Source organism: Lithobates pipiens, unplaced genomic scaffold (genome assembly GCF_037356315.1).
Source record: "Lithobates pipiens isolate NorthernLeopardFrog02 unplaced genomic scaffold, aLitPip1_a1.2 Scaffold_8, whole genome shotgun sequence".
NCBI classification, from domain to species: domain Eukaryota; kingdom Metazoa; phylum Chordata; class Amphibia; order Anura; family Ranidae; genus Lithobates; species Lithobates pipiens.
Genome location: NW_027507903.1, coordinates 33,329,045 through 33,354,695, shown reverse-complemented (window position 1 = coordinate 33,354,695; position 25,651 = coordinate 33,329,045). Strand labels below are relative to the sequence as shown.

The window sequence follows — 25,651 nt, the reverse complement described above, 5'->3', positions numbered from 1 at the left end:
GGACCTTTTTGTAAATAGGGAGAAAGTTGTCCCTGGTTTAGTGTTTTGAACATTTTCAAGTTGGGAATCCCATAATTCCCAAACCCCAACCAAGTCATCATCCTCTAATAAAAAAAAAAAAACTACAACAAACAAGTCAAGGGCTATTTTCTGAGTTGGAATGAATAACAGAAATGCTATGTGACTGGCTGTGCAACAGTTGGGAACCCTAACTTCAGCGACTCCTACGGGGGTACTGCTACAGAAGGTAGTGAGTGTGATCATTTTTTAAACATTTCTATATGTTAATTACCACTAATTAATCAGTTAAAGTTTAAAGGAGTTGTAAAGGCAGAAGGTTTTTTCCTCTTAATGCATTCAGCTGCTTGCTGTGGGGCCACTCGACAGGATGGAGGGGCTAGGAGATGTGAGCAGAGGGACTCAAGAAGAGGAGGATCCATGCTGCTCTGTGCAAAACCAACTGCACAGTGAAGGTAAGTATAACATGTTTGTTGTTTTTTTTTTTTTTAAACGGGACTTTACAATCATTTTAATTTTAGGTAAAAAAAATTCCCTAATTGTCTTTCAGGACATCCACCTTTGAGAGACCTCGGCTCCTTGATTCACAGGAAATACCGCCTTAGCTTCAAGATTTAAGCCCCTCCTGCCCCACTGGACCCTCCGTGTCAGTGTTTCCTCTGGTGGGGAGACATCATAGTTACATAGTTACAGAGTAGGTGAGGTCGAAAAAAGACATCAAAGTTCAACCTATGTGTATGATTATATGTCAGTATTACATTGTATACCCCTATATGTTGCGGTCGTTCAGGTGCTTATCCAATAGTTCCTTGAAATTATCGATGTGCCCCGCTGAGACCACATCCTGTGGAAGGGAATTCCACATCCTTGCCACTCTTACAGTAAAGAACCCTCTATGTAGAGTGGCCACGAGTCTTGTTAAACTCCCTTTCACGAAAAAGTTTTATCTCTATTGTGGGGTCACCTGTACAGTATTTTTATATTGAAATCATATCCCCTCTCAAGAGTCTCTTCTCTAGAGAGAAAAAGTTCAGTGCTCGCAACCTTTCATCATAACTAATATCCTCCAGACCCTTTATTAAGCTTTGTTTCCCTTCTTTGTACTCGCTCCATTTCCAGTACATCCTTCCTGAGGACTGGTGCCCAGAACTGGACAGCATACTCTAGGTGTGGCCGGACCAGAGCCTTGTTGTTTTATCTCTTGAGTTAATCCCCTTTTTAATGGATGCCAATATTCTGTTTGCTTTGTTAGCAGCAGCTTGGCATTGCAATCCATTGCTGAGCTTATCATCTACTAGGACCCCCAGGTCCTTTTCCATTCCTAGATTGCCTCAGAGGTTCTCCCCCCAGTGTATAAATTGTGTTCATATTTTTCTACAGCCTACGGCCACATCACCCTGAACGCGCCCGATCTCATCTGATCTCAGAGGCTAAGCAGGGTCAGGCCTGGTTAGTACCTGGATGGGAGACCACATGGGAATACCAGGTGCTGTAGGCTTAAGGTAGGTGGGGAAGAAGCTTTGGGGGCCCGCCATCATTCTGTCCAGGGGGCATTGCTGGAGCTGCACTGTTCCTCCCTGCGTTTCGTGTGGACAGTGAGGGAGCTCGAGACTAGGCTGAGGGTGTGATGACGTCACATTCGGTGGGGGGTTGCAATTCTGCCGGGGACGAGGCTTCCGATTCCAGCCACGGTCTATGATAGAAGGCCAGCCTCTGACTTGTGCGAGCCTGTAATGCTGGAGGGGTCAGTGAGTGTCTCAGGAAGGTGGGACCACTGCGATCCTCAGCAGGAGATGTCCGGGGCAGAGGTGGCCCAGGCTACTCCTGGCAATGCCAGCACCAGCCACAAAGGTAAGAGGAAGAGGGGAAGGAGTAATATACTACAAGAGGGCACTTAAAGTACAGGTGCAGAGGATTACAAATCTTAATTGCATATGCTTATTTTTTTTTTTTTTAGATGCAATTAAGATTTGTAATCCTCTGCACCTGTACTTTAAGTGCTCTCTTGTACTATATTACTTCTTCCCCTTCTCCTGTGCATGGCCAATATATATCAGTCTTTGTAGTTGTCCCACTTGCTTGATGAAGGAGCGCGGCTGTCATACGATCTCAGCCTGCACGCTCACGAAACCGGTCGCACCCCCCTCCTGACGTCATCTCTCTCCTCCTGCGCTCCAGACCTCGTTCTGCTTTGAACTGCGCTCCATAGCTGGCGTCTGTGCCACTTTCTGGCTGTTAGCGGCTACAACGCCTCAGCTTGATGGACTATCAGATGACCACATCCATGCTCAGCTTTTAAAGTGACTGAATGCCCATACATCACATCCAAAATTTGAGTTGCCTGTATTAAATATGTTTTTATAATTAAAAAAAAAAAAAAATACTGCAGCTGCAGACTTTTAATAATCGGACACTTACCTGTCCTAGGGTCCAGCGACGTGGGGGAATGAAGCCCAGCTCATTCTCCCCTCCACTTGGTGGCGCCGGCATTCGAACTGTGGGCTCATGGGAACTTCACAGCCAGGCACCCACTGCGCATGCATGAGCGGCGCCGCTACGTGATTGGCCGGGAAGCCATCTGGGACCTGTCACTTCCTGCGCCGAGGGGAAGTGACATTAAGCAAGAACCCAGGCACTAAAGGAAGCATACTACAAGGGACCGCCTAGCAACAGGCATTTAGAGGTGAATTAAAAACAAAATCCACATTTTTTTATTTATTTTTTTTAGGAATTTTGATGAATTTATTATTATGTGCAACACCACTTTAAAGTGTATGTTATCTCTATACCCAGAGGCGCCTCTTCCTTTGCTTTTTTTTTTGATAAAGGTGATGGACTGGCCAAGCAGGTCTCCAGACCTAAACCCTATTGAGCATCTGTGGGGCATCCTCAAACGGAAGGTGGAGGAGCACAAGGTCTCTAACATCCACCAGCTCCGTGATGCGTTGTATCATGAAAAGATATAATAAAATATTTACAAAAATGTGAGGGTGTACTCACTTTTGTTAGCTACTGTATATGTAGGTACCTTCTGATGAATGCCTTGTGGAAATTCTGTTAAATTAATACTGTTTTTCTTGAAATCAGTTCACATTTTTGGAAACTTTTAATTGAGCCATTCTTATGAAGAAGAGTCTTTTTAGTTCCCTAGGAAGAATTCCAGTCCTGATGACCATGCAGCAAATGGAAGAAATTTAGGAAATTAAGCCTAGGACTTGGGTGATGCCAATGCAAACATGATGCTATGGATGGTGTTTGAAGATATACAGTCCCTATAAAACTTCTTTGTGGACATTCTGTTAACTTAATATTGTTTTACTTGAAAATGTTTCAAATTATTGGCAAATGTTAATTGAGTCAGTCTTATGAAGATGAGTCCTATTAGTTCCCTAGTAATATCTATCCTCCATTCTACTTCTGATGACCTACAGAAATAAAACCCTAAAGGTCAAGTTAAAATAAAACTCCAGCCAAAATGTGTTAATCTTTGGACAGAGTGGACAGGGATGAGAGCGTCTGTCTGTTTCCACTGGGTAGAAAGTACAATTGAACAAATTGAAAATGTTGTCCTAGGATAAGTTTGAAAGATTATTTCATCAGTTTGATATTCTAAAAAATGTATACGCTTATTCTGTAGTTTGAGTCTCTCTAGTCATATCTGCATGTCATTGTAGTATACAGACACAAAAGTCTGTTGGCACACTGAGTATATGAAAGCTACAATGGAACTTCACAGAAGCGGTTGTGCCTTCAGAAATATGTAGGTGGACTTCCACATGACCATACCACTTCTTCTGTAAGGTACAGTTGTACTCGGAGTCAATCTGTGGATAGTATAGGAAAGGAACAAAGAGCAACAGGGAACATAGACCTGAAGTGTGCGGGGGTCATGTGGTCAGTATGCCTAAAAGGGGGCATACCCAAGTATGAAATGAAATGAAATGAAAGAAAAGGGGATGGGTGGGTGGGACACGAGCATCTACGATCAAGAGGGGAGAAGGCAAAGGAGGGCAGGTTTTATGCAGCCTGACTCCTCCTACAAATACAGGCTGATCTGCGGTCAGCCTTACACTTGTAGCTTTATTTTCCTATTTTATTGCAGTATTGTAGTGGCGGTCATTCATAAGGGACGCAGTCCACCTAATCCATGCACCCGGCCCCTAATCTCCATGCAGGGTGCCAGATGCATGGTTTTCAATGTTTTTTTTTTTGAAGCACATGATTAAAGCCTGAGGCTCTAATTGGCTTCAAAAAGCTGGACTCACCCCGAGCCCAACCCAATTGTGTGACATAAGCAAATTAATATTCGCTAATGTCTTCCTGCTTTTCCGGCCAATCAGGAAGTGGGTCCTGAGACCCGATTGGCCAGAAGTCCTAAGACCCGATTGGCCAGGAGTCCTATGACCCAATTGGCCAAGGGGAGAAGCGAAGCAGGGGGGAAACCGCCAAAGCTGCAACCTAGATGAGGTAAGTGCGGGGCTGGCAAGCGGCCTGGTAGACAACGAGCGAGCAAGGGGCAATCGATTGAGCGACCATGGAGGGGGGGGGGGGTGGTGGGTGGGGGGAGTGAGGTGGCCAAGTTTGTTTGCCGCCCTCCCAAAAACATTGAGCACCAGCCGCCGCAGGAGTTTTGTATGGGCTGGCTTTAAAGAAGAAGAGGCTAATATGCCAGTACTGTGTACTGCCATACATGGGAAAATTAAATTAGATAGTGTGCCAAAAGCACGCTTATCCAGTAATTTATAATAAGGGACATTTCTGAAAATGTTAATACCTTAGTGCATGCCAAAAGCATGCTTAGCATCATGGATAATGGAATCAGGAGAATCGCTGAATCGTCACCTTCTGATTCTCCTAATTACACAACTTAGCAATGTAAGAAATCATAATTCATTGACTGTATGTTTTGTTTTTTTTGACTGGACAAATCTGCACATAGATCAAAGTACAGAATAAAAAAAAAAAAGGGTTATTCATAGATTTTGCTGGTTTTCAAACTAATTTGTTCATTACTACTTGGCACAATGCCCTCATTGGTTAAAAAAATAAATCAATCTCATGTAGCGCCCTGCTCCTGATGAGCAGACGCTATTGTTTTTTATTTTTTTATTTAATTGTCTGAAGCTGTAGTTTGGCTCAGACTAATTTCTCTAAAAGTTCTGGTTTCTGTACTGATTGCACTGATTCCCACCTGACCGTGGGTGTCGCTGTCACCGTCGGGTGTGGAACAGCAGCAGGCTGGATGCATTGAATGCCACCTCTTGCTTGGAAATGGTTCAGTGGGTGTGTTTTCCCTGCTGTGCATTTTTTTTGGTTCATTTTCCGGGGTCCGTGATCCCAAACCCCAGGGCCCTGGGGAGGACTTTTCCAGTGGATGACCGAGCGCAAGGCTGGTGTCTCTGGAGGAGCCTGGAGACTCGGTTTGAGGATGCAACCCGGATCAATATCCTTACAGTATCGCCGGGTCGGCTGAAAGAATCTGGTACTGTATGGTAGTTCTTTCTAAAAACTCTCAAAAGATCTCCAAGTTCAGTTAACAAGTCTGTGGCAGAGACTGTGGCATTTCATCGGCTGCTGGGTCAAAAAAAAAAAATGGCGTGGGGGTCCCCCTCAAAATCTTCAGGTCTGGTATGAATCCATATCAGGCCCTTCAGGTCTGGTATGGATATTAAGGGGAACCCCGCACCAAAAAAAAAATCCATACCAGACCCTTATGCGAGCACGTAACCTGACAGGCTGAAGGAAAAGAGGGAGGGGGGGCGAGAGAGCACCCCCCTGAACTGTACCAGGCCACATGCCCTCAACATTGGGAGGGTGCTTTGGGGGTAGCCCCCCAAAGCACCTTGTCCCCATGTTGATGAGGACAAGGGCCTCATCCCCACAACCCTGGCCAGTGGTTGTGGGGGTCTGCGGGCGGGGGGCTTATTGGAATCTGGAAGCTCCCTTTAACAAGCGGACTCCCAGATCCCACCCCCCCGTGTGAAATGGTAATGGGCACAAAAGTACCCCTACCATTTCACCAAAAAAGTGCCAAAAATGTTAAACACTGGAGCAAGAAGCAGAGGAAGAAGAAGATGGAGGAGGAAACCGAAGGATGAAGGAAGAAAGAAGGAAGAAAGAAGACCCGAAGAAGATGGAAAGAAGACGACTTTAATAAAGGAATTGTCAAAAACTGTCTCTTGTAATTTTTAATATTTTTGGCACTTTTTTTGGTGAAATGGTAGGGGTACTTTTTGTACCCCTACCATTTCACACAGGGAGATCTGGGGGTTCCCTTGTTAAAGGGGGCTTCCAGATTCCGATAAGCCCCCCGCCCACAGACCCCCACAACCACCGGCCTGTGTTGTGGGGATGAGGCCCTGGTCCTCATCAACATGGGGACAAGGTGCTTTGGGGGGCTACCCCCAAAGCACCCTCCATCGCCACCCAGTCTTGAGTTGGCCAGGCTTGCATCAATAAATACTGTACACATAATGTACTCTAACTCTTCTCCCCAGGCATTGTCTGAGCACTGTGCATTATTCTATATTGCTTCCATGAATGTAGTCTGAAAAGTTTATGGCCTGACCACACAGACATGAAATTTTAGCACTGCACCAAGCCACTCTTCCAGATGTTTACAACTGAAAATGGCACATGTGCGCTATATGGTTTTCACACGCCCTTTGCAGTTGGTGTCCCCTGTCATCAGGTTAAAAAATTAAGAAAGCGAAAGAAAAAAACTTGAAGCGTTCCCTCAACGAGCAAAGTGATGGAAACAGTCTTCTGTGAGTCCAAGGATGTACAGCAGAAGTGCAGAAGACATTTGCCAACATTTTGCTGACGGATGGAGCACTTTGAGTATTCATATTCTACTTTCTCCATTTTTAAATTGACTACAGGAGGGGTGCCAACTGTTTGCAAAGAGTGCATCAAAATTGTATAGCGTGCATGCTCCATTTCAGCACTGAAAATCTGGAAGAGCGGCTTAGTGCAGTGATAATGCTTCATGTATGTGTGGTCACTACTTCCGTGTCGGGCCATGAACTTTCCAGACTACCCTCATAGCAGAACACCACACAGAGGCTTTGGGTTGAAAAAATAATGTCTTTACTTGAAAATGTAGTAACGAATGTTCCATTTCAAAGGCTGTAATGGTTTCCAAATAATGGCAATAAGAGTAAGTTCAATAATAAAACTTGAAAATGAAGGGAGGGAAGAAGGGAACTTTGCAGTACTCACTTTAGAACAGTGGTCATCATCAACCCTGTCCTCAGGGCCCACTAACAGGCCAGGTTTGCAAGATAACTGAAATACATCACAGGGGATATCATTTGCTGCTCAGTGATTGCAGTATTGTAGTCTGCATCTCCCCAAGGTAATACATAAAACCTGACCTGTTAGTCGGCCCTGAGGACAGGGTTGATGACCACTGCTTTAGAATTTCAAAGTCCTTTTCCTGATTCCCATACTCAGGACTAAATTCTGTAATCATTTAAAACTCCTTCCTCTGGTTTCCTTGGTTCTCTCCTTTGGTCAACCCATTTCAAACCTTTGGCTCCTAAATTGCTCCTTTCCAAGCCTTAAATCCAAAAAATGACCCCACAGCTTTTCCAATAGGGAAGACCAACAATCAGAGGAACAATCTAATCCCTGCCTACAAATGAAGGAATTAAACCAATTAGCACAAGTGACTCACCATTGGCGTTCTACCAATGTTGCTTAGATAGTACAGCAATCCTTTCACATGATAAATAGTAGGCTGTAGATTGCACTTTGGGGAGAGCCATTGTCTGTTTAAATCTTCACCATTTAGGGAGCACCTGTGACTGAAAGAAAGAAGAGAAAAAATAAAGCAATACATAACAGAACATATTTTACACCATCATCAAGGAAAGATGCTAAATGCAGTTGGTGGCTAGTTGTGACATATCTGTATTTTTTGTTGGTGCAATCATTATTACACTGTGTGGGTGGTTCTTAATCTATGCAAAGTAAAAAAAAAAAAAAATGACATCTAAACTTCAAGTTTCTATTCTCATTTGTTTCTTTGCATTTCCTTAAAACGGTGTACTACTCTGTGTAGTCCCTATGCAAAATCTTACAGTCGTTCCAGAGATCCACATGTACATTCATTTTCTTTATGCCTGGGGCCTACAATTCTTTCTGCTCTCTTGATATCTACCCTTGCAGGCACCTGTTCAGATTCACTGAGAGCAGAGACTGTTAGTGAAAGAACGTATCACCGGCATCCAATTAGATGCGTATGTTCTTCACTGTTAGCTACTAGACGGTGCAAATTTGAAGTGTTGTTTAGCAGCTTGATTACTATTCCAGAAGAGCCTTATAATAAAGTGGTTCACACTGCTGAGTGTAGGTCAGCAGTGACTCCTGCTGATTTTGTGCGTTTGTCCACTGACAAAGAAAATATCAGTCTATAATTTTAATGGTAGGTTTATTTTAACAGTGAGAGACAGAATAACAACAAAAATATCCAGAAAATGCATTTAAAAAAAGTTATAAATGTATTTGCCTTTTAATGAGTGAAATAAGAATGTGACCGCTGTACAAAACATGACTTAGTACTTGGTGGTAAAACACTTGTTGACAATCACACAGTTCAGACGTTTCTTGTAGTTGCACACATCTCAGGAGGGATTTTGTCCCACTCCTCTTTGCAGATCCTCTCCAAGTCATTAAGGTTTTGAGGCTGACATTTGGCAATTCTAACCTTCAGCTCCCTCCACATATTTTCTATGGGATTAAGGTCTAGAGACTGGCTAGGCCACTCCAGGACCTTAATGTGCTTCTTCTTGAGCCACTCTTTTGTTGCCTTGTGTTTTGGGTCATTATCACGCTGGAAGAGAGAAAAAAATGTTGGGACTTTGAATGAGGCCTAAGACACTTACATGAAACTAGCCTCCATCCCTATCGATACGATAAATAGAAAAAAGAAAAAAGGTTGGGACTTTGGCAAAGCATGCGATTTTGGAAGCAAAAGGCAGGAGATCAATAAGAATCAGATAATGTCAATTTATTGGCTATAAATTTAGTGCATAGCATAGGGCGCAGAGATACATATTCTATAGTCCATAATCCATCATAAATAATTGGTATATTGAGGTCAAGTAGGTATATTAAATGAAGAAAAGAGGGGGGAAAAAGAACAATGTGTCCAAAGCGAGCACCCATACTTACGGGTCAGGCAATGGCAGGAGGCGCAACCATGGGCGTTGGAGGTAGCCGGGAGTATCATCCGGTGCGGAAGCTGAGGCGGACAGAGCGTACGGTACCAGTACGGTACTTGACTAATTTTTGGCACACCATCTCTCGTCCCACAGATATCCATCATATATCATCTCCTGATGAGTGGCAAAATAGCCACGAAATGCGTAGAGCTTTAAATACTACAAATTACATTCAACCATGCAGTTTTACTAGATTCTGTAATGTTTTTACTCAACTTTATTGATTTTTACTATGTGCAACATGTTTATACATTCATTTAATTCTTTTGATCTATGAATCATGGGATTGATGTTTTTGATGTGCAATACCTCAATATACCGATTATTTATGATGGATTATGGACTATAGAATATGTATCTCTGCGCCCTATGTTATGCACTAAATTTATAGCCAATAAATTTACATTATCTGATTCTTATTGCTCTCCTGCCTTTTGCTTCCAAAATCGCATGCTTTGCCAAAGTCCCAACCTTTTTTCTTTTTTCTAATTATCACGCTGGAAAACCCATCCATGATCCATTTTCAATGCCCTTGGCTGAGGGAAGGAGGTTCTTACCCATGATTAGACAGTGCATTTCATTCCATCACGGCGCAGTGTGTTACCAATTGTTTTCTTGGTGACTACGGTCCCAGATGCCTTGAGATCATTGACAAGACCTGTATTCTGGGTTGATTCCTCACCGTTCTCATGATCATTGAAGGTGAGATCTTGCATGGAGCCCCAGACTGAGGGAGATTGATGTTGCGTACACACGATCAAACTTTCCGGCAGAATAGGTCCGATGGATAGTCCGATCGTTTTTCTTTAAAAATTCAGACGGACCTAGAAATAGAACATGTTTCAGATCTGTCCGATGGACTCAATTCCTGTCGGGAAAACCGTTCATCTGTTTGCTGGTCCGACAGACCAAATACGACACAAGGGCAGCTATTGAAATTCCTTTTCTAGTCCCATCGTATGTCATCATGTTCAAAACAAACGGACTTTTGAACGGACTCGTGTACACGGCATGACAGTTATTTTGTGTTTCTTCCATTTGCGAATACTCACGCCAACTGTTGTCACCCTTTCGCCAAGCTGCCTTTTGATGGTCTTGTAGCCCATTCCAGCTTTGTGTAGGTCTACAATCTTATCGCTAACATTCTTGGACAGCGCTTTTGTCTTGGCCATGGTGGAGAGATTGGAATCTGATTGATTGATTGCTTCTGTGGACAGGTGTCTTTTATACAGGTAACAATCTGAGATTAGGAGCACTCCCTTTAAGAGAGTCCTCCTAATCTCAGCTCGTTACCTGTATAGAAGACACCTTGGAGACAGAAATCTTGCTGATTGATAGGGGATCAAATATTTATTTCACTCATTAAAATGCAAATCAGTTTATATCTTTTTTGAAATGCATTTTTCTGCATATTTTTGTTATTCTGTCTCTCACTGTTAAAATATTAAAATTATAGACTGATCATTTCTCAGTGGGCAAATGTACAAAATCAGCAGGGGATCAAATACTTTTCTCCCTTGCTGTAACTATTCTTAAGATGGCCGTACAGTGAGAAAGCTTCATCAGAAACTGATCAAAATTTACTTTATGGGTGGCCCTATCAGAGCCCTTCTACCTGACATTCTTCAATTGAACAAATCATAGAAAGAAACCAGGGGGCAGGGTTGCCAACCGCCAGTAAATTTACTGACAGTTTGTAAAAATCAGTGATTTTTTTACAACTGCCAGTAAATATCAGGGGCTAATAATTTCATGCTGTGTTGACTTTTTAGGTGTAAATCAAGCTAATTACTTATTAAGTTATAGGTATTGTCAGTGTTCCCATATCATGTTTATACTATTTCGCAGTATATTTCTGAAAGCTTCTTTCCATTTTGAAGACATAACTCAAGTGAAAGTATCTTTTTTAACTAAAGGGACAGTTGCAAATATAAATGGTGACTAGTTGTTAGCAGCTGTTGAAGAAAACAATTGACTGCTGGTGACAGCAGGTTTTATTTGCTTTTGTGATGTTATCACAGTAGCTACAAATGAACACAGTTCAAGCAGTTGCGAATGGCATTCAAGGGTGAAAGAAAACCTATTGGAAAGATCTTTTCTTGATATTAAATATGAAGCAAAAGCCTGAAATGGCTTTCCTGTGCTGTCTTCAATTTAACAGCTTCCCGTCCAACCGCCGCAGTTATACTGCGGCAGGTTGGCTCCCCTGCACGAGCCGTCGTAGCTATACGTTGGCTCACAGAGGCGGGATAGCAGCTGTACACCAGGGAGTGCCAATGCCCGTGGCCGACAGTCGCGATGACCGCAGGCCATGAGCGATCACGAGCAGGAGAGACAGAACAGGTACGAGTGTGTGTAAACACATACTTCCCTGTTCTGTTCTGACAGAAGTGACAAATTGTGTGTTCCTGTTAGCTAGGAACCACGATCCGTCACTTCCTCTAGTCAGTCCCCTCCCCCTTCAGTTAGAATCACCTCCCAGGGAACACAGTTAACCCCTCGATCACCCCATAGTGTTTAACCCCTTCACTGTCAGTGACATTTTTACAGCAATCACTGCAATTTTATAACATTGATCACTGTATTAATGCTAATGGTCCCATAATGTCTCAGTCATGATAAAAATCGCAGATCGCCGCCATTACTAGTAAAAATAAATAAATAATAAAAATGGTATATATCCCCTATTTTGTAGACGCTATAACTTTTGCGCAAACCAATCAATATACTGAACGCTTATTGCGATTTTTTTTACCAAAAATATGTAGAAGAATACATATCAGCCTAAACTAAGAAAAAAAAATGGGGTTATTATAGCAAAAAGTATAAAATATTGTGTTTTTTTCTAAATTGTTGCACTTTTTTTGTTTATAACGCAAACAATAACAACCACAGAGGCGATCAAATACCACCAAAAGAAATCTATATTTGTGGGGAAAAAAAGGACGTCAATTTTGTTTGGGTGCAATGTCCACAACCGCGCAATTGTCAGTTAAAGTGAAACAGTGCCGAATAACAAAAAGTACTCTGGTCAGGAAGGGGGTAAAATGTTCCGGGGCTGAAGTGGTTAATGAAACTTTTTTTTCTGCCAGGAATTTTCTTTTTGGGCTTTATTATAATCGAACTTAAAGCGGAACTAAACCCAACCATAAAACGGTTTAATTTACGGCTAGTGCCGGAAATGTAACACTCCCATTGGTTGTGCACTCAACCAAACTGTCAAACCATCCAATGGCTGGTGTCATAACTGATCACATGTGCAGCACCAAGGCAGTTGTAGATTAAAAAGAGGCCAAGATGGCAGCTTCCTTGAAAACAATACAATTACACTTTAAGATGCTATTGTATCACAAATATCAGAACCTCAATTAAATAAATACATTTTTGTTTGTTGCTTGGAAGATATTATACATGGACATGTTTGTAGATCCATCAAGAAGCTGTGTTCAAAATGCTGGTCTTAGAAATTAGCCACAGATGTAATTATTTTTAATATTACTATATAGGATTCATATAGTGGCAACAGTTTACACAGCACCTTAAAGTGGTAGTAAACCCTAGGACAAAAAAAAAACCTGCAAGACAAAGGCCGCGTACACACGGGCGGACTGTATGGCCTACTTAGTCCGTCGAAACACATTTCAGCGGACAGTCCGCTCGTGTGTGGGCTTCAGCTGACTTTTTCAGCGTGCAGTCTGGTGTACTAAGTATTTCGGATTTTTCGAAATTCTGTCCGTCATACTTTGGTTTCAGCGGACAATCCGCTCGTCAGTAGGCTAGTTCGACGGGCTAAGAATGGCGCATGCTCAGAAAGGATTTACACGGCGGAAGGTTGCATTGCTGTGTATTGGACTTCCTATTTCTAGTCCCGTCGTACGTGCTGTACACGTCATCGCGCAAGCTTTCGACGGACTGTTTGTGCATCCGTGTGTGGTCAAGTTCGTTCATTCGAAAGTATGACGGACTGTCCGTCGGATTGTATGACGGACTAAGTAGGCCATACAGTCCGCCCGTGTGTACGCGGCTAAAGGCATAATGAGCTAGTATGCATAGCATAAATTAAAAAATTCATAAATTTGAAAATTCGTACATTCGAAAATCTGAAAATTCTAAATAATAAATAGCTAACTAATAATAACTAACTATTAAATTATAGGTATTGGAATTTCCTTTCAAATTTTACTGTTAGTGAAGGTAATGAATACGAATGTATCCAAAGTTAAGAATTATCCAAAATAAAGACCTATAATATAATAGTTAGTTATTATTTCAGATTACAAATTTTTGAACTTACAAATTTTTTTAATTTACAAATATTCGGAAAGAATTGTTAAATGGGTTTTCCTTAAATCAGATGTTTCCTAATTAATGAATTTGTTTAAATTTGTTAAAAAATGATTTCGGAACTAAACAAATTGTACATGTCTATCCTGTCCCATTCATGTGATATTATACTCAATGTTTTTGTGATGTGTGCTATTTTATATGTACTTGGGCCTCTAGTTGCCCTCTTTGTTCTTTTTTATAAATATTATATGTATTAATGAATAAAAACTTTTTTTTATCTTTATCAATGCATTTATGTGATATTTCTACTAGGGGGACCACCATTTAAAAGCCCATTTTTCTATAAACTTGTTACACTTATCGGGCTGGTGTGGGACCTGTTTTTCCCTCCTATATAGGCCTTCACTGTTGGTAACTTTTTAATTTAACCACTTGCTTACTGGACACTTAACCACTTGCCGACCGCCGCACGACGATGTACGTCGACAGAATGGCACGGGCAGGCATAAGGGCTTACATGTACGTCCTTGCCTGCCCGCGGGTCGGGGGCCCGATCGGGCCCCCGCCCGGTGCCTGCGGCGGTCGGTATTCGTTCGGGAGCGATCCCGGACGAGGGGACAGCCATTCATTCATGGCCACCCCCTCGCGATCGCTCCCGACGAATGAAAATGTCCGGTGACATCACTTCCTCTCCTGTAATGTAAACACAGGAGAGGAAGTGATGTATTCTCTCCTCCGTGTCGGTATTTTTCGTTCCGGCACCGAGGAGAGAGCATCGGTGAGTTGCACAAGCACTACACTACACAGTAGAACATGCCAGGCACACTCACACCCTCCCTTTACCCCCCGATCACCCCCCAATTACCCCTGCGCCCCCAGTCACAGTGACACCAATTGCTTTTTTTTTTTTTTGCATTGGTGTCATTTGTGACTGTAATAACTGTTAGGGCAGTTAGGGTTAGCCCCCTTTAGTTCTAATGTGCCCCCCTAACCCCTCCAATAAAGGTTTAACCCCGTGATCACCCCCCCTCGCCAGTGTCACTAAGGCTGGGTTCACATTGCAGCGGTTTATGAGAACGAATGTGATTCGCACCGCACTGCAGTGCAAATCACATCCGATCTCTGTGCGATTCGAGTTCAGCCATACAGATAGTATGGCTGAATTCGTGTCGCACCCGCCGCACCCGCCGCAAATTCGCACGGGACCCTTTTTTTGGCCCGCAGCAGAATCGGATCGCATGGGTGTTCACACCATGCGATCCGAGTTTGCAGATCGCACTGCGATATGCGAACTGATCTGGGGGTGTCATTAACATTTCACTGACACTCCCAGCAGTTCGCATAGGGCAGTGTGAACTGCCGCCGGGAGGCATGCGATGCGGGAACCCGCCGCGGATTCATGGCGTTCCCGCATCACTCCAGTGTGAACCCAGCCTAATAAGCGATCATTTTTCTGATCGCTGTATTAGTGTCACAGGTGACGCTAGTTAGGCAGGTAGGTATTTAGGTTCGCCGCAGCTTTTTATAGCGCCAGGGACCCCCATATACTACCGCATAAAGCCCCCTGATTTCCCCCTAGTTAACCCTTTCACCAGTGATCACCATATAACTGTTACAGGTGACGCTGGTTGGTTAGTTATTTTCTTATAGTTTCAGGGCACCCGCCATTTATTACCTAATAAAGGTTTAACCCCCTGATCACCCGGCGGGTGTCATTTGTGACTGTAATAACTGTTAGGGCAGTTAGGGTTAGCCCCCTTTAGTTCTAAGGTACCCCCCTAACCCCCCCAATAAAGGTTTAACCCCCGTGATCACCCCCGTCGCCAGTGTCACTAAGGCTGGGTTCACATTGCAGCGGTTTATGAGAACAGATGTGATTCGCACCGCACTGCAGTGCAAATCACATCCGATCTCTGTGCGATTCGAGTTCAGCCATACAGATAGTATGGCTGAATTCGTGTCGCACCCGCCGCAAACTCGCACGGGACCCTTTTTTTGGTCCGCAGCAGAATCGGATCGCATGGGTGTTCACACCATGCGATCTGAGTTTGCAGATCGCACTGCGATATGCGAACTGATCTGGGGGTGTCATTAACATTTCACTGACACTCCCAGCAGTTCGCATAGGGCAGTGTGAACTGCCGCCGGGAGGCATGTGATGCGGGAACCCGCCGTGCATTCGTGGCGTTCCCACATCGCTCCAGTGTGAACCCAGCCTAATAAGCGATCGTTTTTCTGATCACTGTATTAGTGTCACAGGTGACGCTAGTTAGGCAGGTAGGTATTTAGGTTCGCCGCAGCTTTTTATAGCGCCAGGGACCCCCATATACTACCGCATAAAGCCCCCTGATTGCCCCCTAGTTAACCCTTTCACCAGTGATCACCATATAACTGTTACAGGTGACGCTGGTTGGTTAGTTATTTTTTTTATAGTTTCAGGGCACCCGCCATTTATTACCTAGTCTCACTAGTGTACCCCTAAATTTAGGGGTGTCTACTTTCCAAAATGGGGTCATTTGGGGGGGGGGTTTGTGCCATCTTGGCATTTTATGGCCTTCAAAACTGTAACGCCCTTAGAAAGCCTGAAGGCGGTGCTTGGTTTTCGGGGCCCCGTACGCGGCTAGGCTCCCAAAAAGTCCCACATATGTGGTATCCCCGTACTCAGGAGAAGCAGCAGAATTTATTTTGGGGTGTCATTTCACATATGCCCATGGCATGCGTGAGCAATATATCATTTAGTGACAACTTTGTGAAAAAAAAAAAAGTTTGTAATTTTCCCGCAACTTGTGGCAAAATATAAAATATTCCATGGACTCAACATGCCTCTCAGCAAATAGCTTGGGGTGTCTACTTTCTAAAATGGGGTCATTTGTGGGGGTTTTGTGCCATCTTGGCATTTTATGGCCTTCAAAACTGTAATAGGTAGTGAGAAGTGAAATCAAAAAATTTACGCCCTTAGAAAACCTGAAGGCGGTGCTTGGTTTTCGGGGCCCCGTACGCGGCTAGGCTCCCAAAAAGTCCTACATATGTGGTATCCCCGTACTCAGGAGAAGCAGCAGAATTTATTTTGGGGTGTCATTTCACATATGCCCATAGCATGTGTGAGCAATATATCATTTAGTGACAACTTTGTGTAAAAAAAAATAAATAAATTATTTTTGTCATTATTCAATCGCTTGAGGCAAAAAAATAAAATATTCAATGGGCTCAACATGCCACTTATCAATTTCCTTAGGGTGTCTACTTTCCAAAATGGGGTCATTTGGGGGGGTTTTGTACTGCCCTGCCATTTTAGCACCTCAAGAAATGAGATAGGTAGATAGTCGTAAACTAAAAGCTGCGTAAATTCCAGAAAACGTACCTTAGTTTGTAGATGTGACAACTTTTGCGCAAACCAATAAATATACAATTATTGACTTTTTTTTTACCAAAGACATGTGGCTGAATACATTTTGGCCTAAATGTATGACTAAAATTGAGTTTATTGGATTTTTCTAATAACAAAAAGTAGAAAATATCATTTTTTTTCAAAATTTGCGGTCTTTTTACGTTTATATCGCAAAAAAAAAAAATCGCAGAGGCAATCAAATACCATCAAAAGAAAGCTCTATTTGTGGGAAGAAAAGGACGCAAATTTTGTTTGGGTACAACATTGCATGACCGCGCAATTACCAGTTAAAGCAGCGCAGTGCCAAATTGTAAAAAGACCTCTGGTCATTTACCAGCAAAATGGTCCGGTCTGAAGGTGGTTAAACCCCCCTCCTGCCCAGACCAATTTTCAGCTTTCAGCGCTGATGCACTTTGAATGACAATTGCGCGGGCATACAACACTGTACCCAAATGAAATTTTTATCATTTTTTCCCACAAATAGAGCTTTCTTTTGGTGGTATTTAATTACAGCTGGGAGGTTTATTTTTTGTTAAACAAACAAAAAAAGATGCAAAATAAAAAAAATATAAAAAAATCATGTTTAATAGTTTGCTATAAAATTTTGCAAACAGGTCATTTTTCTCCTTCATTGAAATACACTGATGAGGCGGCACTGGTGGGCACTGATAGGCTGCACTGGTGGGCACTGATAGGCACAGTTAAGGTGGCACCGATAGGCACAGATAACGTGGTACCGATAGGCACAGACAAGGCGGTACTGATGGGCACAGATAAGGCGGCACTGATGGGCAAAGATGGGCACGGATAAGATGGCATGGATGGGTGGCACGGATGGGTGGCACGGATGGGCACTGATAGGTACCACTGATAGATGGGACTGATGGGCACTGATAGGTGGTACAGATAGGTGGCTCTGATAGGTGGCACTGCTGGGCACTGATGGGAGGCACTGATGGGCACTGATGGGCACTGGTAGATGGCACTGATGGGCACGGATATGTGGCATATGAGGTGCAGCACTGTTGTTAAAGCAGATTGTGGGTACTGATAGGTGGCACTGTGGGCACTGATAGGTGGCACTATGGGCACTCATGGGTGGCACTATGGGCACTAATGGGTGGCACATTTCCTATAATTAGGTAGCACTGGCAGGGGGCAGGTGGGCACTGATGATCTGGCCGTGATCGGGACTGAAGTCCCTCTCACGGCCGCCGGTGATCAGCTCTTTTTTTTCTCCTCGCGCTGTCAGCGCAAGGAGGAAAAATAGCCGATTACCAGCTCTGTTGTGATCACATGATCAGCTGTCATTGGCTGACAGCTGATCACGTGGTAAGGGGTCGGGATTAACCCCTTGCTCCGATCTGTGATCAGGCGAATCTCAAAGACTCGCTGATCACAGAGCGTGCTGCGCACACCCCTCAGGGGGCGCGCAGGCCACTCGTGCACGGGACGACGTCAATAGACGTAGTCCTGGCAAAGCAGGTCCGCGCTGTAGCCGTCATTCGGCTATAGCGCGGATCTCAAGCGGTTAATTTCCACATTCACTGCAGACCAATGGCAGTCAGCCTTCTGGGTGATTTCCAAGGCTTCCCACTGCACTAGCCATTGGGAAATGATGCTCAGAATTTACAACAGATGGCAATACACCCCCTACATATTGGCAAAAATATTTCTTGACACTTCCTCTTTATGTTGGTGAAACTGGGGTCAAACAGGCCATCTTTTACACACCTTTTGGGGTTGCTCTAGTCTAAAAAACTTTTGGAACCAGGTCTTCCAATTGATATAATTCCAGTAAGAAAAGATAACTGTCAGAAGCCATGAAATCAGGCCGAGACAGAAGTACAGTTAAATCACACTTGTTTAATAATAGTAGTAAAAGTAAAAAGAACAAACGTAGTCAAAACATAGTCAAAGTTCAGTAATCGAAATGGAAAGTCAGCCAAGCCAGAAGTCAGGGATCAATGTAGTGGAGCAGCAAGCAGGATCTGGAGCCAGAAGGAATGTCAGCAAAGTAAGTCTTGAACAGGATCACAGGAGATGTTTCTTGTGATCTTGACCAAGGCAAAGGCAGAGCTCCTCTGGACTGGACTGCTTAAGGCCCCTTTCACACGGGACGGATCTGTAATGATCCGCCCCGTGATGATCCGCTCTTCAGATCGCTCCATTTATCCCCGCTGAGCCAGCGGATGACATGGTGGTCCCGGCACACAATTGATAAATTGTGAAAAATATGGATGGAAAATGTGTAAAGTCATAGTAATCTGATACTGATACTCATTTTAATCACTGTGCATAATTTTGCTCTTGTTCATCACCATATGTTTTGGCAATATGCATGTAATCACAACTGTGTGTTTTATCCCTTTTCCTGTTTGTTTATCTGTGAAAACAATAAAAACTATTGATACAAAAAAAAAGGAGACAGTACAGTTACAAAATAATTAAAGATAAGAGGGTTGGAGAGGCACTTTCTAGGTGGATGCAGGATAGGTTTTTATATACAGTATATAAACCATTGGTGGCTAACAACTTACACACATTCATATTTATACATTGCAACTTATTAGGGGTCAGTAAAAATACCTGGCTCCAACAAAAAAACTTTTTAACCACTTCAGCCCCAGAAGGATTTACCCCCTTCCTGACCAGAGCATTTTTTGCTTTGATTTTGCTTTAACTGACAATTGCGTGGTCGTGCGACGTTATACACAAACAAAATTGATGTCCTTTTTTTCCCACAAATAGAGCTTTCTTTTGGTGGTATTTGATCACCTCTGCGGTTTTTATTTTTTGCGCTATAAACAAAAAAAAAGACCGACAATTTTTAAAAAAATTTTTTTTTTACTTTTTGCTATAATAAATATATCCAAAAAATATATAAAAAAAATGTATTTCTTCCACAGTTTAGGCCGATATGTATTCTTCTACTTAGTTTTGGTAAAAAAAATAAAAAATCACAATAAGTGTATATATTGATTGGTTTGCGCAAAAGTTATAGCGTCTACAAGATAGGGGACAGATTTATGGCATTTTTATTATAATTCTATTTTTTACTAGTAATGCCAATGATCTTCTGATTTTGATTGTGACTGCGACATTATGGCAGACAGATTGGACACTATTGACATTTATACAGGGCTACAGATAGACATTGATTAGTGTATAAACACTAGCAGGGAAGGAGTTAAACACTAGGGGGTGATCAAGGGGTTAAGTGGTTTCTAACTGCAGGGAGATGGGCTCACTATGACATGACAGAGATCACTGCTCCTGATGAGAGGGAGCAGCAGATCCCTGTTAAGTTATGTTATGTTATTAGGCAGAACAGGGGAACGTCTTGTTTGCATAGGCATCTCCCTGTTCTGGCTCTCCTCTCTGCAATCGTGGGCCACCAGTTAACATTGAGGAGAACATACAAATTTTAGGCTGGTAGTGCTGTGGTTGGGATTCAAACCAGCAATCACCTTTTTACTGCTAGGTGAGAGTGCTAACCACTACACCACTGTGCCCCCCCAGGTCACAGGGGTGCAGAACAAAGTGCACTCCTATGACCCCCAGGAGAAGTAGGACCAAAAGAACTTTGGTCCTACTTCTCCTATAAACTTGTGGTCAAGATGAACTCCTAAAAAAAATGTCTCTATATTGGTCATAGGTGTGCACAGCCTTTTGTACATGCCTTTCTCTGCAGCCTCAGCTGCACTGTACAGTGAATGAATAAGAAGTTCTCTGTGCTGATCAACTTCCTATTCAGTCACAAACTGAAGCATGGGAAACAGTCTGCTATGCTACATTTATGAATGAACACAGTGAGCGAGTGTGTTCACTGTGTTCATATAGAAAAGGAAGTGGCCAGTAAACTATATATTGACTAGCCTTTTTTCACCCACTCTCCATCCTGAAACATCCCCTGCAGCACATGCCAGCAGCACTGCCGGGGGGTGGGTGGGGGCGGGCAACACGGGGGGAAGCTAGGGCCTACTCACGCCTATGCTATTGGTGTTTTTTGATAGAACCTTTCACATTTGGTTAGTGTCTATAACTCCGATACATTGGTGGTCAGTGGAGGCTTGTGTTTTTTTTTTGGGGGGGGGCAAGTTGGTTGACTTCATACTTATCTATGGCATGGGCAGTGCTTCCCTCCGGGTGACGGGCGGTGGCTTCTCCTGCCTCACGGCAGCCATGTGTCTCCTTCCTCCTCCTCCTAGACCAATAGGATCGCTTCTCCTTTCAGCCGATCAGGAAATGCTTCCTGACCACTTCCTGATTGGCCTGGAGGAGAATCAGTGTGACAATAGTGAATATTCATTTGCTATTGTCATAAAACTGGGTAGTGCTCTGCACCCAAAGCTCACCATTTTTTGAAGTCTATTAGAGCCTCTGGCTCTAATCACATAATGCCCCTTCACCCTGCATTACAGGCCACCACTCTTGGTGGTCAATGCTAATTGAATTTTACTTATTTTCTATGCCTCCTATACAATGGTGGCCAGTGTAAATGCCCCCATTACATTGATGATCAGGGTTAAAGCAGATCTTGCATCACAATGTGAGGTCCACTTATTTAGTACAGTTGCACTTCATGTAAAAAAGAAAAAAAGTTAAGGAGAAAAAAAAATAGTTATCTTATACAACAGGATCTGCTTGTGGTGCCTAGACAAAGGTGATGTCACAAGCTTTTCGATGTGATCCTAGGAACATTGAGGAACTCAAATCTTGCAAGAAGTTATTTAAGCAATGTGCCCAACACTTGTCAAGTGACAAGCTAGAAATAAGTGGAAAGACAAAAGAATCTGATCAGGAGCATACACAGCAAAACTCCTCCATCCCTAATTGTAGCAAACAAGAGAGAAATATGGGACAATCTCTAAATATCATAAAATTAAAAAATTAAGATATAATATATATATATATATATATATATATATATATATATATATATATATATATATATATATATATATATATATACATACATATATATATATATATATTGTAAGGGATCTTCCCGGGGTAGGGTGTGTTTGGACACAGTTCACAGCAGACTTGGAATTTATAAAGCAGATCTTGGCGTTTATTCGTGGTACAAACAGTCCAGCAAACAAAATATACAGCAACACCGTGCTTTCTAAGTACAACAAAAATAAAAGTCCTAGCCCGGCTGGGCGCTTACTAACAGGTTCTGCTCACCTATCTGACACTTACAAACACAGCGTCTTTCACCTGGATATCGCAGGGTGAGTTTTAGCTCCAGCAGTGGCTGTGCTTGCAGCTTCCTCAAACACACAGACTGTTCGTTTCCCTGGCTGAGAGCAATCACCTGCAGACCCTGCAGAGCCTTTAGCTTCCCAGGCTAATTAGGATCAAAGCTCACCTGATCCCAAACCCAGAACTGGATCGGGGGATGTGGAATGACAGGTCCCTCTACCAAACCTACCTGCCATTCCATATAAACCCAGGCCCGGCAAAATTAAATAACAACTCAGCAGCATATCGCTGCTGAGAAACTGATCCATCCTGGATTTACCATCTCACACTGTGTAGCAACCTAGGTGAGATGTACACCCCCTCGATCACTTCTCCAGTGACATGTCTACATATCCCCCCCCTCTTTTTCAGACCGGAGGGCTGAGCCTTTTGTCCCCACAGACAACTTACCCTTGACAATGCGTCAGCATTTGCCTGTAATTTCCCTGGCCTGTGTTCCACAGTGAAATTAAAGTTTTGTAGGGAGAGAAACCATCTAGTCACTCTTGCATTTCTCTCCTTGTTTAACTTCATCCATGTTAGGGGGGCATGGTCTGTCACCAACTTGAATTTCCTGCCTAGCAAGTAATACTTTAACGATTCTAGGGCCCACTTCACTGCCAAACATTCTCGCTCCACAATGGCATAATTTTTCTCGGCCGGGGTTAGTTTTCTACTCAAGTACGTCACTGGATGCTCCTCACCATTCACTACTTGTGAGAGTACTGCACCTAAGCCTGTGTTAGAGGCATCTGTCTGGACCAGAAATTCTCGCCTGAAATCGGGGGTAACTAAGACAGGTGGTTGGCACAAGGCAGACTTAAGGCTTTGGAAAGCCTTCTCGGCCTCTGGGGTCCACGTGACCATTGCTGTCTTTCCGCCCTTTGTCAAGTCAGTTAGTGGAGCAGCAACTGAGGCAAAGTTCGGCACAAATCTACGGTAATACCCCGTAATACCCAGGAAAGCTCTAACCTGTTTCTTTGTCAGGGGTCTAGGCCAATTCTGTATTGCCTCAATTTTATTTAGCTGTGGCTTAATCAACCCTCTCCCAATAATGTAGCCTAGATATTTGGCCTCTTCTAGGGCTAGAGCACACTTCTCGGCATTTATGGTCAACCCCGCATCACTTATGGCATCCAACACGGCCTGTACCTTACAGAGGTGACTTTCCCAATCAGGGCTAAAAATGACCACATCATCGAGGTAGGCAGCTGAGTAATCACGATGTGGTCGCAGAATCAAGTCCATCAACCTCTGGAAAGTTGCAGGCGCTCCATGTAACCCGAATGGCATCACTACATACTGGAATAGCCCATCAGGGGTGGAGAATGCAGTTTTCTCTTTAGCCTCACCAGAAAGTGGAATCTGCCAGTAGCCCTTTGTGAGATCGAGGGTGGTTATGTACCTGGCGTTACCCAACTTCTCAATCAACTCATCTACCCTGGGCATAGGATACGCATCGAACTTGGAGATCTCATTCAACTTTCTGAAATCGTTACAGAACCTCCAAGTTCCATTGGGCTTTGGGATTAGCACAATTGGGCTGGACCATTCACTCTGTGACACCTCAATTACCCCCAGAGCAAGCATACGTTTTACCTCGGCAGATACGGCTTCCCTACGTGCCTCGGGTATCCTATAGGGCTTAAGGTTTACTCTGCTTCTAGGCTCAGTTTCAATGTGATGATGGATGAGGTGTGTACGCCCTGGGAGGTCAGAGAACTTGTTTTTGTTTTTCTGTAAAAATTCCTGAGCCTCCTGTTTCTGTGACACTGATAGAGTATCACCTACCTTGACTGGAGGGATTGGTGGTGACAAATTATTAACAGTATTTGTCGCCACCAAGGATTCCCTGTCTTTCCAGGGCTTGATCAAGTTTATGTGATAAACTTGGAAAGGCTTCCTTCTACCTGGTTGGTGCACCTTGTAGTTCACCTCACTGACCTTTTCAACAATTTCATAGGGACCTTGCCACTTCGCCAAGAATTTACTCTCAACAGTGGGGACTAGTATAAGGACCCTATCGCCTGGGTTGAATGTCCTGATTCTTGCGGACCGGTTGTAAATTCTACTTTGGGCCTCTTGAGCCCTCTGGAGGTGTTCCCTTACCAGGGGCATTACAGTGGCTATACGGTCCTGCATTTGTGCTACATGCTCAATAACACTCTTGTATGGGGTGGACTCATTCTCCCATGTCTCTTTTGCAATGTCTAGTAGACCCCTAGGGTGATGACCATAGACCAACTCGAATGGTGAGAACCCTGTGGACGCTTGGGGCACCTCCCTAATAGCAAACATGAGGTAGGGTAATAAATGATCCCAGTCACGACCATCTTTTGCCACCACTTTCTTCAACATATGTTTCAAAGTTTTATTAAATCTCTCCACCAATCCGTCCGTCTGGGGGTGGTATACAGAGGTACGGATGTGTGAGATTTTAAATAGTCTGCATAATTCCTTCATTACTTTCGACATAAATGGCGTACCTTGGTCAGTTAGGATTTCTTTGGGGATCCCAGTCCTAGAAAACATATAAAACAACTCACGTGCAATTGTTTTAGATGCAGTGTTTCTTAAGGGTACAGCCTCAGGATAGCGGGTCGCATAATCCATGACTACCAAAATATACTGGTGTCCTCTAGCTGACTTTACAATGGGACCCACTAAATCCATGGCAATACGCTCAAAAGGCACCTCTATAATAGGGAGCGAAACCAAAGGACTGTGAAAATGTGACACTGGGGCACTAACCTGACATGTGGGGCACGACTCACAGTATTTTTTAATGTCATCATATATGGCCGGCCAAAAAAACCTCTGGAGAACCCTCTCTCGCGTTTTGTCAGTCCCCAAGTGTCCCCCAAGAACATGGTTATGTGCCATGTCAAGCACCTGACGCCGGTACGGCTTAGGTACCAGAAGCTGTTCCACAATCTCATCCTTAACCTTATTGACTCTATAGAAAAGATCATTAGTCACCGAAAAATGTGGAAATCTTTTTTCAGCATCTGGTTCCTGAGGTACCCCATTCATAACAGCAACCTGCTCTCTCGCATTTTTGAGAGTGGGGTCCTGTAATTGTGCAGCCCCAAAATTATCGCTAGACACCTCTAAGTCTAGTATATTTTGCTCAGTGGGAGGAGCCTCCTCCTCCCCAGCCAGGACCTGCAAAGGAAAACAATCATTTTCATCCTGTACACTTTTATCATTCACAGTGGACAAGGCAACCACCTTAGAGGTATCCTCACTCCTTTTGGGGATTTTTCTTTTTTCCCAGAGAGCCCAGAATAAAGGAAAATCGCGCCCCAATATTACATTATGCATGAGGTTTTTAACCACACCCACTTCATATTGTACTGTGCCTTGTTCAGTCCCGACTTTAGCCAGCACTATAGGGTACACTTGTGTATCACCATGTATACACACAACGCTCATATGCTTTTTAGACTCTAAGTCCCCAGTCACCAGGCTAGCATGCACC

General features: G+C 43.4%; 1 protein-coding gene and 1 non-coding gene across 2 annotated transcripts in view; one reads left to right on the top strand and one right to left on the bottom strand.

The window, feature by feature from the left end:
* Positions 1-25,651, bottom strand: part of AGBL1 (AGBL carboxypeptidase 1) — a 1,055,086-nt gene that overhangs the window by 407,876 nt on the left and 621,559 nt on the right. The window contains exon 19 of the mRNA XM_077473970.1: positions 7,697-7,826. Within this exon, the coding sequence (XP_077330096.1) occupies positions 7,697-7,826 (130 nt within the window). The remainder of the gene's footprint in view (positions 1-7,696; positions 7,827-25,651) is intronic.
* On the top strand, positions 1,398-1,516 carry LOC143964734 (5S ribosomal RNA). Its single transcript, XR_013271206.1, has one exon. It is a non-coding gene; the product is annotated as a 5S ribosomal RNA (ribosomal RNA).